This window comes from Emydura macquarii, unplaced genomic scaffold (genome assembly GCF_026122565.2).
Source record: "Emydura macquarii macquarii isolate MOO-44397 ecotype Brisbane River unplaced genomic scaffold, CSIRO-AGI_Emac_v2 contig_1477, whole genome shotgun sequence".
NCBI classification, from domain to species: domain Eukaryota; kingdom Metazoa; phylum Chordata; order Testudines; family Chelidae; genus Emydura; species Emydura macquarii.
Window position 1 is genome coordinate 15,534,938 of NW_027131614.1, and position 18,351 is coordinate 15,553,288.

The 18,351-nt window shown below is 37.9% G+C and overlaps 1 protein-coding gene across 6 annotated transcripts in view; it reads right to left on the reverse strand.

The window, feature by feature from the left end:
• The window catches only part of NKAIN3 (sodium/potassium transporting ATPase interacting 3), a 463,496-nt gene that overhangs the window by 110,658 nt on the left and 334,487 nt on the right, over positions 1 to 18,351 (reverse strand). For all 6 annotated transcript variants that reach the window (XM_067553700.1, XM_067553697.1, XM_067553703.1 and 3 more), the window contains one exon: positions 7,030 to 7,227. In XM_067553700.1, the coding sequence (XP_067409801.1) occupies positions 7,030 to 7,227 (198 nt within the window). The remainder of the gene's footprint in view (positions 1 to 7,029; positions 7,228 to 18,351) is intronic.

The window sequence follows — 18,351 nt, forward strand, 5'->3', positions numbered from 1 at the left end:
GGTGGTCATGGAACCTCCATCCCTAGGACAATGCATCCCATGCCTTCTAATCAGCAGGGTCTCCTTCTGATCCATTCCCTCAGATGAGTCTTCCAAATCGTTCTCCACCATAGTACCTGTGCAGAGAGCCTGAAAACGATTTCTTACTTCTATTTGCATGGTGCACATATGGGTCCTCTTTCTTCAGGAGGTCACATTCTGCCAATTTTCTTCCCCATTCTTCAGTCTCCCCTGCACTGTCTTCTCTGATTCTTCCTCATTCTGTGCCTGCAGTAACAAATCATGTCTTTGATCGAGAAAGACTTCGTTTTCTTTAATGCAACGCTGGGTTGATACTTGGGTTTCTAGTCCTTTAACCTTCTCTTCCAATATGGAAACCAGCCTACACTTTATTTATCCAAAAGTCCTTTCTTGGTCTCTTGGTCATTGGAGAATCCAGATACACGTGAGCCTCTCTAGAGAATTACAACCTGGCAGATTTGCTTTAATCACCACCTATTGTTTTTAGTACCCATTGGAGCTCTGGTCACCCTCCCACATGGAATTACATATAACCCCTGGCCCACAATGATACGTAACCTTAACACAGTAAGATCTCCCAAAGAAATTGCAGGAAATTGATGCAGCTTTCACACGGTCTTCTGTTTGCAGTCAGAGTTCCTCAGTGAAGCCCTATAGCTCTACTGCAAAATTGCTCAGGCTGAAAAAAATTTATCAGCTGTTGTACACTCTAAAGCTGTTAATGAATCTTTGAGAAGCACCTAGGCCAACTGAAACTGCTATTCATGTGGCTATTAGTCATGTCTTTTTCACTATTATTATTACACATATGCTTTTCTTTAGTGCTCTCTTTTGGTATAATGTTGAAGGTAGGCTCCACATTCAGCATTGTTAACTTATTTTTGTGTGCCCCTGGTACAACTGTTCATTATGGAAAAGTGATACAGTAACTGTTTCCAACCTAGACAATAAAGATGACAAAAGTAGCAAGCTGAAATTCACACAGTGATGTAATATCAAAATGGGAAATACAGTTTATTCATGTACATTTCCCATATCTTCACACCAAGTTAGCTCATGTTTTGCTATCACATACTGTGTAGATTGGCTTTCCTAATCAGTCATGGGACATTCTGGGAAATGGAAAAAAGACCCTGGCTCCAGGTTGGACAATGGTGTCATTCCCCAAAGGGATTTTCTTTAGAGAAGTGTAGATGATGTGCTTCCCAGCATCCTTTCCTGTCCCAATTATAAAAATAACAGGACTATAATTAATGGGAAAAAGAGGGGTTGATGCAGTTTCCTAGAGGTATCATGTTATATATAAAGCTATCATTAGCCCTTTTGTTACATTTAAATGATAACTGGGCTATAATAATCATTCCAGCAGCTCTGGCTTACCTAAAGAGAAGGAGCAAAGACTTCTTTATAATCCTGTTGACAAAAAAATTCTGGAGGTTTTAAGATAGAGTATAGAAGGGAATTCTTGATGCACAGCACTTATGAAAAGCCACCCAAATTAATCTAATAATTACTTGAACCTACGGCTCAGGGTGATGAGATTGCCAACAATCTGAACTTCCTTAAGCAACTATGTTTCCAGTGTCATTTATTGTCTTTCTTTTAATCTCTCTGCAACTTGACAAACATGTTTGTTTTGATTAATTATTTACAAGAGTCTCGGATCCTCCATTTTAAGGGCAGTTGTGCAGAATATGGTTTCTAATTAAATTCCATTTTTCATTGATGAAATACCATTTAAATCCACCAAATGTCATAATTCATTATAGGATTAAATAATGAATGTTTCAGATTCTCTGAAAGCAGCAGGGCAGAAATAATTCATAAGTGAGGCAATTGCATTGGGTTAACCATGCTGTACTGCTGAGGGAGGGTAGCAACAGATTTCCAGAACTAATGTAATCAGATCATGTTGTTTATCATTTTCTTAGGGAAGTGACATTTTATATATTCAGAAGAAAAATGGCCATGAGAGCAAGTAGTTGTGTGATAAAATCGGAGGAAATGATTATCTTTCTGAGAGAGGTGATTGCATGTTTCAACAAAACATTGAAATTTTCAGTTAAGTGGTTAATCAAAATTTTTAGACTCTGCAGGTGCTAGAATGACATACCTAAGAACATTAAAGATAGGATTTTCCAAAGCATTCTCCATTGGCCTAACTCTGCTCCCATTGAAGCCAGCGGTATAACTCTCATTGACTTTAATGCGAGCAGAGCTACTTTAATTCCAGAGGTGTCTACGTGTCAGTCGGGAGGTGTGATTGCAGCATGTGTAGATACACCTAAGATAGCTTTGATCTAGCTTGAGTAACAGTAGCAGCGAAGCTGCAGAATGGGTGCCTACAGGTCCCACCCAGGACCTGAAGTACATACTACCCGGGCTGCTGAGGCTTCACCGCTAGCTTTGACCTAATCCAGCTACCTCTACGTGTACTGCAACCATGCCTCCTCAGTGCACTGCAGACATACCTTGAGGGGTACAGAGCAGCTGGGAGGTGTGATTCTCAGGTCAGGTAGACGGACATGCACAGTGCTCGAATTATAGGGAAAAAGTAGGGGGGATCTGAATATCAAGTGCTTTACTTTAATTTAAGCAGTAGTGAGAAGTAAGGGGGGGCCATAAGACAGATATGAGGTAGCGTCTAAAGTAATCAGGGAGCCAGCCCCACCCTCCCCTGATAATTCAAGCACTGAACACATGAAACCTCTAGTCAAGCTAACATCTAAAAATAGCAGTGTGGCTAGTGCCATAGACAGCTACTTGGGCTAGCCACCTGAGTATGTACCCAGAGGGTCAGATGGGGCTGTACTTGGGGGGGCTGGTCAGAGCTGCTGCCTGTGCTGCTGCAGTGCTAACACATGTACATCCCCCTGTGCTGGGAATCATAGCACCAGTTGCTGTGTAGACATACCCTAAGAGTGCTTTTGAAAAACCCTATGGTTGCATTTAATATGATTCAGGATTTAATTCTGAACATAAGAATGGCCTTACTGGGTCGGACCAATGGTAAACTAGCCCATCTAGCCTATCCTGTCTTCCAACAGTGGCCAATGCCAGGTGCTTCAGAGGGAATGAACAGAACAGGTAAGCATCAAGTGATCCATGCCATCAGCCATTCCCAGCCTCTGGCAAACAACAATCCCTGCCCATCCTGGATAATAGCCATTGATGTACCCATCCTCCATTAACTTATCTAGTTCTTTTTTGAACCCACTATAATCTTGGACTTTACAACATCTTCTGGCAAGGAGTTCCACAGGTTGACTGTGTATTGTATGAAGAAATACTTCCTTTTGTTCATTTTAAACCTGCTGCCTATTAATTTCATTTGATGACCTCTAGTTTTTGTGTTATGAGGAATAAATAACACTTTCCTTTATACTTTCTCCACAACAGTCATGATTTTATAGATCTCTCTCATATCCCCCCTTAGTCATCTCTTTTCCAAGCTAAAAAGTCCCAGTTTTATTAATCTCTCCTCACATGGAATCTTTTCCATACCCCTAAACATTTTTGTTGCCCTTTTCTGTACCTTTTCCAATTCCCATATATCTTTTTTGAGATGGGGCAGCCAGATCTGCATGCAATATTCAAGATGTGGGAGTACCTTGGATTTATAAAGAGGCAATACAATACTTTCTGTTTTATTATCTATCCCTGTATAGATGGGATTATATTTTCCAATGTGCATTACTCTGCATTTATGAGCATTGAATTTCATCTTCCATTTTGTTGCTCAGTCACCCAGTTTTGTGAGCTCCCTTTGTAACTCTTCATAGTCTGCTTTGGACTTAACTATCTTGAGTACTTTTGTTTCATCTGCAAATTTTGCCCCCTTGCTGTTTACTCATTTTTCTAGATAATTTATGAATATGTTGAACAGTACCAGTCCCAGTACAGATCCCGTGGGGGACTCCATTATTTACCTTTCTCCATTCTGAAAATTGACCATTTATTCCTACCCTTTGTTTCCTATCTTTTAACCAGTTAGTGATCCAGGAGAGGACCTTCCCTCTTATCCTATAACTGCTTACTACATCCTTAACAGCCGTTGATGAGGAACATTGCCAAAGGCTTTCTGAAAATCTAAGTACACTAATATCCACTGCATCATCCTTGTCCACACGCTTGTTGACCCCCTCAAAGAATTCCAGTAGATTGACGAGGCATGATTTCCATTTACAAAAATCATGTTGATTCTTCCCCAACAAATCATATTCATCTATGTGTTTGATAATGTGGTTTAGGCTTGTCTCTCTTTGTTTACATGTGTAAATTTAATTTAAAAAGTAAGTGGCTTTAAGAATCAGGAGGGCAGCAAGCAGTTGATTGCAAAGTATTTTCATACAAAATAATATATGAGCTGTAAACATCCTTGAGTATTGTTTCAGCATGATTCACAGGCTCTGCAGTTTTCATATAAATGGGAGCTATGGCCTAGATTCATAAAGACAATAGTAAGACAAAATAGCACACCTACAACTAAGGTAGAGCTTGTCTGTGTGACGGACAGAGAACTTTTTGGGGAGTTTGTTTGAAACTGTGGAATGATCTTCCCCAGGATCTAAGGACTGTCAGAAACCTCACCAACTTGCACTCCACCTGCAAGGCATATGTCTCAACCTTGACTTCTCTATTATTATGACAAAGCAGTGTGTACATTAAAAAAACAAACAAACAAACAAAAAGACAACAAAAACCCTTAGCAAAACAAAAACATTCCACTGAACACACAATTCTCCCTCTGGGGAGGGGAGGAGAGGATGAGAGAACAAATCACGCATCAGGTATTAGTCACATCGCTTAATGAACTTCTGGAAGTGGTCAGATACTACAGTGGTGAGCATGGTATAAGAACCTATGTAGAATACTTATGAATTAATATCCACTGTCATCTCAAATTTCATTTTTCCTGGAAGTAGCTCTCCTCCAAAAGTGATATTTAAAAGAATAACAATCCTTGAGATCAGTCCAACATTGATTACCTGGCATTATGTGGCCAGAAAATTTCACTGGTACCCTTGGATGTCATGTAAAAATATTACCTTCTCTTCCATGTCAAGAAGATAAGAGGTGAGAACTGCTACGAAACATTTTTAGTTAGGCATGTTTTTAATATATATATCCTAGCTCTCTCATTTTTTCTCTTCAAAACCCACACCCAGCTCTATGTCCCCACAGAACCTGATTCAGAGCCGACAAAAGCTTTGGATCGAACTCATAATCCTTTTAACTTTTATAATTGCTGTTATTGAATGAAGCTTGAAGTCTGTAATTTTTATTATGGTGTCAAACTTCATTTTAATAATATATATTTCTGGTCATGCCTTATGTTGCTTAATGATAGTGACTTCTAATAGTCTATGGCAAATAAATGATAGGTTGACTGTTTTCTGGTTTGTTTTATTCTAGACAGCTTTGTTCACTACTTATTAATCTACATGACAGCAAATATTTCATCTTCATTATTTCCTTTTTCCTATCTCTATCTGATATACCTGCTTTTGGTAATGGCCAGAGTGATGTACTTCCACATGAGTGGTTTTAGTTTCTACTAATTGTACCTGTTGGCCCATGAGAGTCCACTACATATAGTGCCATCTAGGTATTTCCTAGATGATGGTGTCTACTCTAATTGGTACAATCAGAGCCCTTGAAAGGGAATTGGGAAAAGGAAAACACAAAAGTACTTGAACTTGATGCCATGCTGCTTCTAACCAAATACAGATTCTCTTGACAAATACACTTGTTTACTGACCAGAGACATGGACATCTTAAAATGACTCATTCGGAGTCTAATCCAGAGCCCATTGAAGTAAATAGAAGACTCTCAATGGACTTCAGAGATCGTCTTATGAAAACTAGTTCCCACTCCCCATTTAACATTTCCAGTTTTGAATAAGAACATCTATCTCCAAATAACCCCCAAATCTGGCACTCAGCACAGAGGACATGTCTGACTTTTTAAAAATAAAGGCATTGCATATAAGGATATATTCATCAAAAAGAAATTTACCATGCATTATTGTTGTGTAGTGCTATTGAGGTTGCCTTTAAAAAGTCATCCTTTACAACAGTTACCACACTACTCCACAATATGACAAGATTTTCCTGAATTTAAAATAAGGAAAAGAGCCTAAACCTGAGAGATGCTGAGTACCTGCAATTCCCATTGATATCTATGGGTGATCAGCATCAGGTTTCAGACCTTAAATCTGGCATAGTAACTGATGGCAGAGGATGACATTTTAATGATGACCACTCTAATGCATATACAGCAAGCATCACATTACATTGCACTCTAGAGGTAAAAGAGTGACTGCATAGACTATTGCCTTAAGCAGGGTCTTCATAGATGCTCTATCTTGTGCATATAAAACTGTTCCTTTTTATATACTAATTAAAATATTTAAGTAAAAAGGAACCTTTGCAAAGCAGAGTGAACTATTGTTAGTGAACTATCTACCTGGACTGGTCTCCAATATTTATCCCTTGAGGGATTTCATGTTATAGATAATCTAACTCCCTATCTAATAAAAGTGTTCACCTTCCCATTCATTTGGACCAGAGTTAGCATGATAAAATAATTTGTTGTGCTAATAATTTTTTTGTTACATAAAAATTGTTATGAAATTTAACCATGTTGCAAGCTCCAGAAAAACACAGTCCATTTTTAGGACTAGATGCCAGAAAAAATGTTTTCACTTTCTTTCTTTCTTTCTTTTTAATGACTGAGTGTTACTTGCTATGGATGAAATTCACTCCCATACAAAGAGCCAGCATTAGGCCTATAAATCACTTATGTTCCCAATACAGGGCTGTTATCAGACATGAGCATATGAGAGCAGTGTACATTTCAAATATGCAACTTAAAATCTGTACTGTTATTGGTCAGTTACTGAAACCATCCACTCAGTAAACAGAAGCAATAGCATGTAACCTGCACAATAAAGAAGAGTAGGAGTGGTAAAAAAAACCTGATGATAACAGAAAATGGAAACTTACAGACAGTAATATTTGGATAGCACTGTGAATGACCTCGAGGTATTGGAAGTCAATGATGCAGCCTGTCACAGAGACATAGGAGTATTCATCTAGGATCCCAGGGGCTGAAGGGCGCACCACTCTCCGTATGCAGCCTGGCCCATGCTCTCGCCACCAAGAACGGTGCATTGAAATGTTAAAGGTCATGAGATCAGTTTCCTAGGAGACAGAGAGAAAAAAAGGGATGAAATCATCTTCTGACACAACATTATTGAAGGTGAAAATGGGAAATAATGTAATATCACTTAGGAAAATTAAGCTAAATACGTAAACAAATAAATAAACATTTCTAATATGAAGCCAGTCCATAAAAAAAGAGAGAGAAAAATCTCATTTGTCATTTACATTGAAGTTGTGCCTAGAGGCCTCAACCAGGCTGGGGCCCTGCTGGGCTAGGTGCTTTACAAAACATATAGCAAATAATAGTCCCTGTCCAAAAGAAATTGGGAGTTTACAATGACAATCTAATTATTACTTAACTAGAAAGTGACTCCAGAATGTATTTATTTTTCTAGTAGGCAAAGGTGACAGTCACCTACACCCAGTATTATTCATACAGGAAGAGATCTAAAATAAATCTTTACAGAATGCATTTGAGACAACAGGTCTAGTGGAAATATCCAATATTTTGTATAAATCTATCAGTATAATATGCATATTTTCACCCACTCACTTTCATCTTTATGGCCCAGCATAGCAGTAAAAGTGGCACAATTCTAACAAATTTTTGAAGACCGCTCCAGATGTGCCTGCAAAAATGCTTGTCTTCTAGTTGTACCCACAAAGCATCCCATTTTCACATGTACATCAGTAAGTAGGCATACACATGTTTAGCTGTAAATGCAAATGTGGGCTGTTGTGGGTATACTTTTACAGACTCACCTACTGAACCTTATTTTGACAAGCTGCCCTACAAGTCTAGCTTTCTGTGGAAGAAGAGGTCCTTGCCAAACAAAGCTATCAGGATTTCTGCCATTGCCATGTCATTGTTTAGACTAGGTGAGGTATTTGTCTTTTGACTTTGAACATCATTCTTTGATCCAATTTTAGAAGATTTTTTTCACTCACTGTCGGATGATATCTTATTGAATTGAAATAAAACTTGACAGACAACTCTGCTTTGGTAAAAGGTAATTATAAATAAAAGCAAGAGCCAATACATGGCAATTCTTATGTTTTGCTCAGTGCAACAAGCCCCTTTATTTTATACACTCTTGTCATGTACTTTTCGAAGTTGCCCAGTATGAGAAAATATAATTCATCAAACTGAATAGATTTACTCATTTCATTTCATTTGGTAGCTTTTTCTGAGTACCATTGGCTGAGTAAATCCAGGAATTTTTCTCCAAAATAATAGTTTTGGAGGTTCTGGAGCTTCTAATGCATCCAGTGCAAATACATTCATAAGTAAATGCTTTAGCCAGAGATATTTCCATGCTCTGGAGTAGGTCACGCTAAATTGTTGAAGATCTTCAAATGGTTTAAATTTATCTTTGTCAATTAGCTGCAACACAACATAATTCCTCTGTTCATCCAATTCTTCCACATCAAGGTTTTCATAGAATCATAGAGTTGGAAGGGACCTCAGGAGGTCATTTAGTCCAACCCTCTGCTCAAAGCAGGACTAACCTCAGCTAACCTCAGCCACTGATTTTGAGGCTAGGCTTGCTTCATGGGATTGCCTCTACATGGATGAATGGATGGAAGCAGAACTTTCTAGCCAAGTTTGACCAAGTTGCCTCCCAAGCATTATTATGGGAGCTCTGGAGCCATCAAATCTATAATTCGATTTTACGATGCCTGAAAGGCGTTCTCAATCCTCATTCAATCTGAACCCCAAGTCATGTATGTTTGATCGTATTCAACAGTGATAATGTTGCCAGGCTTAACAAAAAAGAGATAAGATAATTTTCTAAGTTGGGAAAAAATCCTCCCAGAGATAGGAGGATCTACAATTTGTTCAGAGCTAGTCTAGGTTTCTTACCTGCGCCCCAAAGGAATTTTCTGAAAATATTATTGAATTTCTTAAAATAAGTTAGAGAAATAGAGATAGAGAGACCTCTCAGGACATACGAAATTCTGGGAAGGATATTAATTTTCATTATATTAATTTTACCCCACAAACTGAGAATTAATTAACTCAGTCTCCCCAAATTGTTAGCCACTTGGGCAATAATTGGTTCTAGATTTATCTCAGAGATGTCTTGAATATTTTTGGGAATCAGTAAATATTTCATATAAGAACACTGCCACTGACAGTCCCAATTTCAGAAAAGGCATTTGTGGGCATATTTGCTAATACATAAGATATCCAATTTAGCCCAATTAATTTTATATCCTGAAAGGCTAATTAATAGTGGTTAGAAGGTTAACAATGGTAACCTCAGGCTTAGATGCAAGTATAAGAGCATCATCTGCAAAGAGCATAATTTTGTGCTCTGTTTGGCCCACTCTGGTATCATAAATATATTGATTTGCTTGGATGGCAATGGCTAAAGGTTCTAGAGCTAAATCAAATAGGAGAGGAGAAAGGGGAAGTGTATGTTTCGTTGGGCTCACAATAGGCAGATTGTAATACAGAGAAGTAAAAAAAAATATTATGCTTGTCAATACAAAAAATGGGGATATAGTCACCTTGTCAACATAAGCACTATATCTGGTAGGCAGAAAATTACATTGTTAGCCTTATTCTTAAATTCTGAGATTTAAACCCTGAGAGATTGAGTGGGATTTATGTAGTATATACACTTTGTGCTGGTGGTCCTCTGCACAGGTATGAATGTCACCCTTCAAGAAGATAATACCCCTTACTGAATATATGGAACACATTCAAGTACATATCTGGAGATCACACATTACTGATGGTCTTTTCTCTTTATACTTCAAAGACATGGAAAAGTCTCCCCTTTGATATTTAGTTATGGAAACCTTGTTAGGGATTTCTACCTTGATTCCCTCTGGGCTTAAGTGGAATGTAAGTGATGCATGGACCTCCTACTTGCCCTCCACGCAAGGGGTGAATTTGACCCTAAGAGAATTTTTCATCGTAGTTGTTTGCCTATTATTCTGCATGGTGCATGAAGAACAACATTTAAGTAGGGATTGTCCTATAAGCAAACTGTGAAGCCATGTATCATTGCAAGCCAGAAATATGATATGTAAAATAACTTTACCATTACAAAGACAACTGTTTGTTTTTTTTAAGAGTGAGACAATACATTTATGTATAGTACTTCTTTAAAAATAAATCTTATAAAGGAAAAAACACAAACGTGCTTAATCTCATCTAAAGATGGATGAAAATTTGGAAAAATTTTCCCAAATTTGTTTTGCAAATTTTGACAATGTTTTTAAATTTAAAATTTGTCATCCAACTCTACTCTTATCCCTATTCAGCAAAGCACCTAAGAATGTGCTTAATAAGTCCTCTTGACTTCATTGGCCATTATCATCCTTCATTCAGTAATTAAAGATGAGACATTTGTGGAATCTATCTTACTTTCAAGCTGCTAAAGGTACAATGAGAGAAGGAAACACCCATATCACCATCAAATTTCTGCTCTGCTGTACAAAAGATGGGATCATGGCAGTTTTGTATCATTACTTTTGTTCAGCATCTGTGGGTGAAGGTGAGTGCCAGAGTGCCATACCATGATTCTCAAAAGCAGATGCAAAAGAGAAATAATTGTCCAGAAGAGATCAGAATTTTATAAGTGTAAACTAAAAAAAAAATCATTTGGTGCTTTAGTTTGGCCTCTAATATGTCACTCCACAAAGTGGCAATGGTTCAGCTGTACAAGCTGATGGTTATAAATGTAAGAAAGCCTGAAAAAAACATTAATCATTTACAGTTGCCAAAGTGTATTTTCTCTCTAGGAAATACCTGAGCTATATAATGAGTCATATAGGCCATCCTTTAAAAAAAAAAAAAATCAACTACTGGTTTCACTATTGTTAACCGAAATAAAGAAACTCAAATGAAAACTAAGGTGAAATGAGATATAATGGACATTGATCCACTCTGTGTCTCTTAATTTTCCAGACTAAAATGTTGTTTATGGCTAATAAATTATAAAAAACACGCTAACAATTTTTTGTTTTATAGTAGCGTCTACCCACCCAATTGTTCTAGACACCATACAAACACTTATAATTAGATGGATTAGATTTTTATTGTAAACGTCGGTAAACATCAATTTCACCATACAAACACAAAGAGATGAAAAAATATTTCCATCAATAATAACCTAAATTTACAGAAAGGCAAAGTAAGAAAAATGCTGCTTGAGAGAACTTGAGACTCTTGTTTAAGGAACTTATTTTGTATGTTTTGAAACATGATGTTGACAGATTGTGTTTTAAGAGTTATAGAGATTTAATTTTTTGGATCTCAGTATCTACCATCATTAACATATTGTCTGAGTTCCCCAATAATTTCCCACAACTGAAAATGTAAATAGATAAAAATAGAAAAAAATGCTAAAAATAAAAATCAATATTATCCTTCAAATGCATATAAAATTGACTCTACCAATCCTACTTATAATATGATAATCCCTGCTCAAAAAGCTTCCAAATTAGATGAGTTTAACAATAAGCAAAATGTGTTCATTTCCAGAGCCATAATGACCTCAGCATTTTAGGCAGAATGAAAGTGTTGTGGTTTTCGAGAAAGCAATATGAATATAATTTTGAACAAATAATTAACATTCAGTACATCATAACATACAGTACTGAAACACCACCACTACTCATTTGGGATGCCACATATCAAGCTTGTGGAAAATGTGTTAATACAGCATCTCAATACCAGTTCAGAAATTTAAGCAATTGCATTGCATTAGATAATGAACTGCAATGTTATATTCTAATTCATTAACTAAAAGGTTAAATGATCTATGAAGTGTACCCATGTGGGCTAACTCCCAGTTTCAGCAAAGAACCTAAATGTGTTTAACTTTAAGCTCGTCAATAATCCCATCTCTAGTCAGCTAAACATTCAACAGATGTGTAAATCCCACTGAAGTCAGTGGGATTTAAGTACACGCTTAAGTGCTTTGCTGAATAGTGCACGCTTAAGTGCTTTTGCTTTGCGGATTACTCATGTTTAAAGTAAAGAACAGGCTTAAACGCTTTGCTTAAATTCAGAACCAGAAAATCCAAAGATTGTTTCTCCCAATGTACAGCTTGTAAGTACCAGTGTAATTATTCTGGGTGTTTCTGCAGAACTGGGTTGAGAGTTGCTCAGAAAACTACTACTTTGAAAAGTGCTTAGACTGCACCACTGATTGCTTACTCGTTTCAGTGTTAAATGAAAGTTAAATGTTTGTTAAGGAAGTCAAAGATGGTGCTTGCAATTTTTCAATATGCAACACATACTGGTTTCTCATGTTAAAAACAACCATTAAGCAACTGCTTCAAAACACTCAATCTTCCAGCAGGTAATGTAATGTAAATTGCTGTTTTCTTACAAAAGCATGCTGTTTTTTTTAAAGCTTACTACTGACTGTGTCCCAGGCTCTGTGCATCTATATAACAGCACACCTTGAATCCAAAGAGAGAGAGAGCGCAAAGCACAGTGCTTTAGGATTGTGGACCTTCTTCACTTAAAAATCACACCACATGTCCTTGCATTTATTTGTTCCATCAGGCTATAAGACATACCTCTTCACTATGCAGCCTTGTTAGATCTCACACACTAAATTTGAACAGTACATGGATGATAATGTTCCAGGAAAATTGTAGGTGTGTAAAGGAGAAGTAATGCTAGTGATTCCATACATCATGTTCTTACCTCTCAGGCAGTACCGAAGCAATGCTTCACCACACTGTGTGAAATTCACCCAATGCAGAGGGCCAGCAGAAGACCTTATGCGCCACTTAAGGCCTGTTTAACATACTATGATTTTAAAACTCTAGTGGCTAAGTGGTGCATAAGCTTTGTGCAGGCTGTCTGCACAGAGATGAAGTCCAGTCATTGTCAGAGGTCACTGAGCTATTGGAGATTTTCTCTTTTAGATAAAATGTAAGCCAACAACATTAAAGTTCCTATAGATTTATGGGGACCGATGCCCTGGCCTAATTTCATTCTACTTAAAATCTTCTTGTGGTTTCAATTGGACGATTTCCATCCTAAATTGTTGTGTAGTGATTCTAGATGTGTCGTAATGTTCCTGGTAGCTGAACAGATAGGTAGGTTCGAAACTATTTTCAATAAATCCCTGCCTACATTCACTTTTCACATATATATGTGTATGTACTTTATGTACAGTATGATTACATGCAAAAATATTGTGGTTGCATGATTAAAATCACCAAAGACCAGGAAATACAGATGTTCAAGGTCCAACAGCAAAATTAATATGGCTGCATTTCATGTTGTATGGAATACATTTTATAACAAAAGTAAGAATATATTAAGCTACACATTGAACTAGAAAATACAGGGATAGAAAATTACACATGTGCAATGTGGCTAAGTTAATGATACTATTGGAATCTTAACTTTCAAGGTTCCACTTTGGGTGACTTTGACTATGCAACTTTAGTGGATGACGAATACGCAGAGGAGAACTATTGAATTGTAGGTCAAACACACTACATTTTGTCTGACCCATTCACAATTCTTTATCTTGTCTGTTTAGAATGTGAGCTCTTCTGGAATATAGGAATTGCCATACTGGATCAGATACAGAGTCCACCCAGTATCTTGTCTCAGACAGTGAGTGGCCAGCTTCCCAGGAAGGTGCAAGAACCTATTGTTGGCAGATGTGGTGTAAAGAGTAGGGATTTATCTTCATTCTTATTTGTGCAGCACCTAGCACACAGTAGCAAACAAACAACACCAGTGTAATAAATAGTCCCATTCCACTTTCTGAAAAGAACAAGTATGCTCTAGTTCTTATCGGTTTTCCCAGCTAAGTCTTCCATTTTCACAAGTGGAGATGAAATACTTTAATTCAAACAACTTATTGGCAAATAATTAAAATATAATGTACATAATTCTGGGGGGAAAAGGGACTGTAATAAAGAATATTTCATCCTAATTCCCTGCACTCAATTAAGCTTGCAATTTTGATGCAATGATGTTGGCATAAAAAAAAAGCCTGTACATTCCCTAATATTTAATTTCAAAGAGTCATTAATCCCCATTAGATGCAAATGATGTGTTCCAGTGTTAATGAAGCCTGCTTTAACTGTATGGCTATCCGGAGGGAGCATCAGCTGCTAACCAATGTCTACAATTTGCACAGTAACCTTAGTTTTCCACTCCATTACATCCTAAGCCCACAGGTTCTGATCCCAGTTAATTCTGCATCTGACCACTCATCCTCTGTCCCTCCTCATTACAGCTGAACAGAATGATTTTGAAGCACAGGGCAGACAACACTAAGGAAGTGGCTTTGTGATTAAAAGGCACTTCTATCACTAACTCTCATATGCATTAGCAACGACGATGTTTCATGCTTCTGATATTTTTAATATTGATTACTCCTCTTTTGCTTTAAATCTAAATATTTTACTTCAGCTCAACTCAAGTAAAAGCCATCTGTAAAACTGACTATTGGACTTAATGTGCTGGCAGTTTAAATAATCAAAATGTGACCACTACTGCAATCTCAGAACTGTTGTAGCAGTCTCGTGGCGCAAATGGAAAACCCTGCTTAAATTTGAAATCCGTACTATATTTGCACTATAAAAAAGAGAAACAAAAGACACAGTAGTTTTCAATTCACCTCATATAAGTCCAATCAGTCCTACTTCTTCTTCAGCCAATCGCTAAGACCAACAAATGTGTTTACATTTATGGGAGATAATGCTGTGTGCTTCTTATTTACAATGTCTCCTGAAAGTGAGAACAGGCATTCATTCACATGGCACTGTTGTAGCTGGCGTTGCAAGATGTTTACGTGCCAGATATGCTAAACATTCATATGCCCCTTCACGCTTTGACTTGTAGGCTCTAAAGTTTTACTTTGTTTTCTTTTTTAATGCAGTTATGTTAAAAAAAAACTATACATTTGTAAGTTGCACTTTAACGATAAAGAGATTGTATTACAGTACTTGTATCATGTGAGTTGAAAAATGCTATTTCATTTGTTTATCTTTTTTACAGTGCAAATATTTGTAATAAAAATAATATAAAGTGAGCACTGTACACTTTATAATTCTGTGTTGTAATTAAAATCAATATATTTGAAAATGTAGAAAAACATTCAATAAATATTTATTTGTTGTTTAACAATGCAATTAAAAGTGCAATTAATCACGACTGTTTTTTATCTTGCGATGAACTGTGATTTTTTTTTAATCGTTTGACAGCCCTAGTACAATTATATATTGATTTAATGCTATATTGATTTCATTATGGAAAAATTACTTTAGATATGTTCTCTGCTTGTTGTTTTGTCTATATGTGGAATTTATGATCCGCTTACACAATGTGATTTCTGAAAAAAAGCATATTTCATGTATTACAGCTGGGAAAAAAAAAGTATGAAGAGAGTGGTCTAGGAGACACTCTTAGAGAATCGCAGGAGTAAGGTAGCAACACAGCAACCAAGCTTCTTAAAGGCAAATCGTACAACTGGAGAGTGAGGGCCCACAAGCTTTAATGGAGGCTCTGTCCTGAATGTAGAGGCAGGCATTTTGTAAATGGGTACAAGTGAGATTGATTGAGATATAGACCTCACCAACAGAAAGTTCCAGGAATGTCAAAATGTGGTACCGAATAATGATGCAACAAGTCCAACAGCAAGACTTTCCCAGCTCAGTGCAGCCCTTAAGAATGTGCAGGGTATACCGCACAGATTCCAAAATTTTGGAACAGCAATTTCCAAATGTTTGCTTTCTGGGATGACTCCATTGAAATGCTTAACATTCTAATGTGTTACATTAGAGCGGAATATGAAAGCAACTGAGACAAGCATCTTATGGCAGTTGTAGTGATGCTATCACTATTTTTTGTCTTTGACCGCATCAGCTATGCCTGCTGGGTATTTGTGTACATCGGTGATATGAAGCTTCTGCCAGATTATACCCTTGAAGTTCATTGTCAGTTTGTAGAAGGAAATCATACTGTGGCTTAGTTTAGAAATAAATTCAGCAATGTCTGGACAGAATGGCACTTGAACAAACAGTAAACTGTGATAATAAAGTAAAAGGGGGGTATAGTGGAGAGGGGTTCATTTTGAAACCAGGAGCTCTGGCTCAATAGTTAATCGCTGCTCATGAGCACTCAGTTATCACAACATCCATGAAGGCAATGTGTGATACAATGGACTCAGATATTTTACAAGGAATAGACATGGAGTCTGCACCACATTGCATGCAAGATTATGAAGCAGATATAAATAAATTTCACACCATCACTGACTCCATGACGAACCCATTGGATTTGAATGCTGACTTAATAGCACCCACCAACACTGCAGTAGGCATTGTTGCAACTGCCGTGGCTGCTACCAAGCTTGCAACTGTAAATGATACAGGACTGAAAGCAAGGAAACAGTTTGTGGAATACAAACTGAATTCAAATACCACTGGATTCATTGGACGACTGCATGTGCTCAACATCAAGATATTTGCATTTCTACAACAAGAAGATGCAATCAAAAGTCAATAGTGATAAGGTATCAGTGCAGACAGGTTTTTGTTTAGCCATCTTGTAATAGTTTCACAAACAAGAGAGACTGATCTGAAAAAAGTTTTCACACATGAACTTTCCACAGTTCCATATACCCTTCCGCACTCTGATAGTACCCTGAACAAAACTGCAAAAGTAATCTATTGCCTCAATTAGAGAAAGAAAAAGAGTCAATGTATCAGCTGCCGGCCAGCACACCCACAGCTTGGATAGTGGATGGCATGGCTGTTATACAAATGGTCAGGCAAGGAGGTGCAACTAGCTTTTCAGAAATTGCAGAACTGGGCTTTAGAATAGTACATCAGCTTCTACAAAATTATGAGAGCTGCAACAAAATAGATTTCGTCTTTGATCGATATGATGTCAAAGATTCAGTTAAAGTTTTTAAGCGTGCATGAAAGCAATCCTCACAAACCAATAAAGTCAAAAACCACGGTTTCAAAACACCCATCCCAATACAATGTAGTAAGTTCATTGGAAATCCCAAGAATAAAGCACTGTTATGAAGTGGAGAAACTGCCCACTAGCATGGCAGGGGCTAAGAAGAGAATTTGGGCCCAGTAGCCTCGCCCCGTTATGCCTGCAGCCAATGCCAGGCCTGGAAGGGGCAGAAAAGGAGAGAGCTGGGCCCAGTTCAGGGTTGACTGGTGAAGAAACAGGAGTTAGCTATGGCCCTATGTGAAAGGAAGGATTGCTAGCCTGCCAACTAAGGCAGCCACCATGGAGTATTTTCTGTCTCCCAGCCCTGGGAGGCTGAGGAGAAGACCTAGGAGCAACTGAGGTAACTGGGTGACTGTAGCCCAGAGAAATTATAGGGTTTGGCTGCACCAAACTCATAGCTGCCCTGCCCAAAGGAGCCTGGGACCTCGTCAGGGTGCTGTCCAAGATTCACGAGAGGGCACCATGAGTAGCAAACTACCCCAGCAAATTGGACTATAGGGGCCATGCCACAAAGTGAAGGAAGTAGCCCAGGACAGTGGCTTTAGACTTCCTGCTTGAAGTGACCGCTATTCAGGTGTCAACTCACACAGGGCTCTGGGCTGGGACCCAGTGGAGTAGGAGGGCCCAGGTCCTCCAGTCTTCACTGCCTAAAAAGCTGAGATATCTTGACCAGGGAAACAGAGCCAGAAATCAGGTGTGCCAACCACTAGGTCGCCTGGCCCTCCAGGCAGCCTGTTACAAGAACATCTGATAATATTTTTTTTGCAAGAATCATGGTGTGATACAGCAGAAACTTTACTCGGCCCAGATCAGAAAATGGTTATTGCAGATGGAGTCAAGGATGGCCTCATTGCTCACATGGTCACTTCCGATGGAATTGTAGACCAAGAAGATCAATTTTCATCACACAAAGAAGCAGATACTCAGCTTCTACTTCAAGTTTCACATACTTCACAAGAATACTCTCATGTAGTGGTGTCGTCTCTGGACACTGACATTGCAGTTCTCTGTGTACATTTTATTCACAAATTGGAAACAACTCAAGATATTTGTTTTCATACTGGTGTGAAAGAAAGCCAAGTTTATATCAGCCCTCACCAAGGCAGCTGAACTTGGCCAACAACTATGCAGAATGTTGCCAGCAGTAAACATGGTGATCAGGTGTGATTCATCCAGCAGCCTTGCAACGGTTGGCA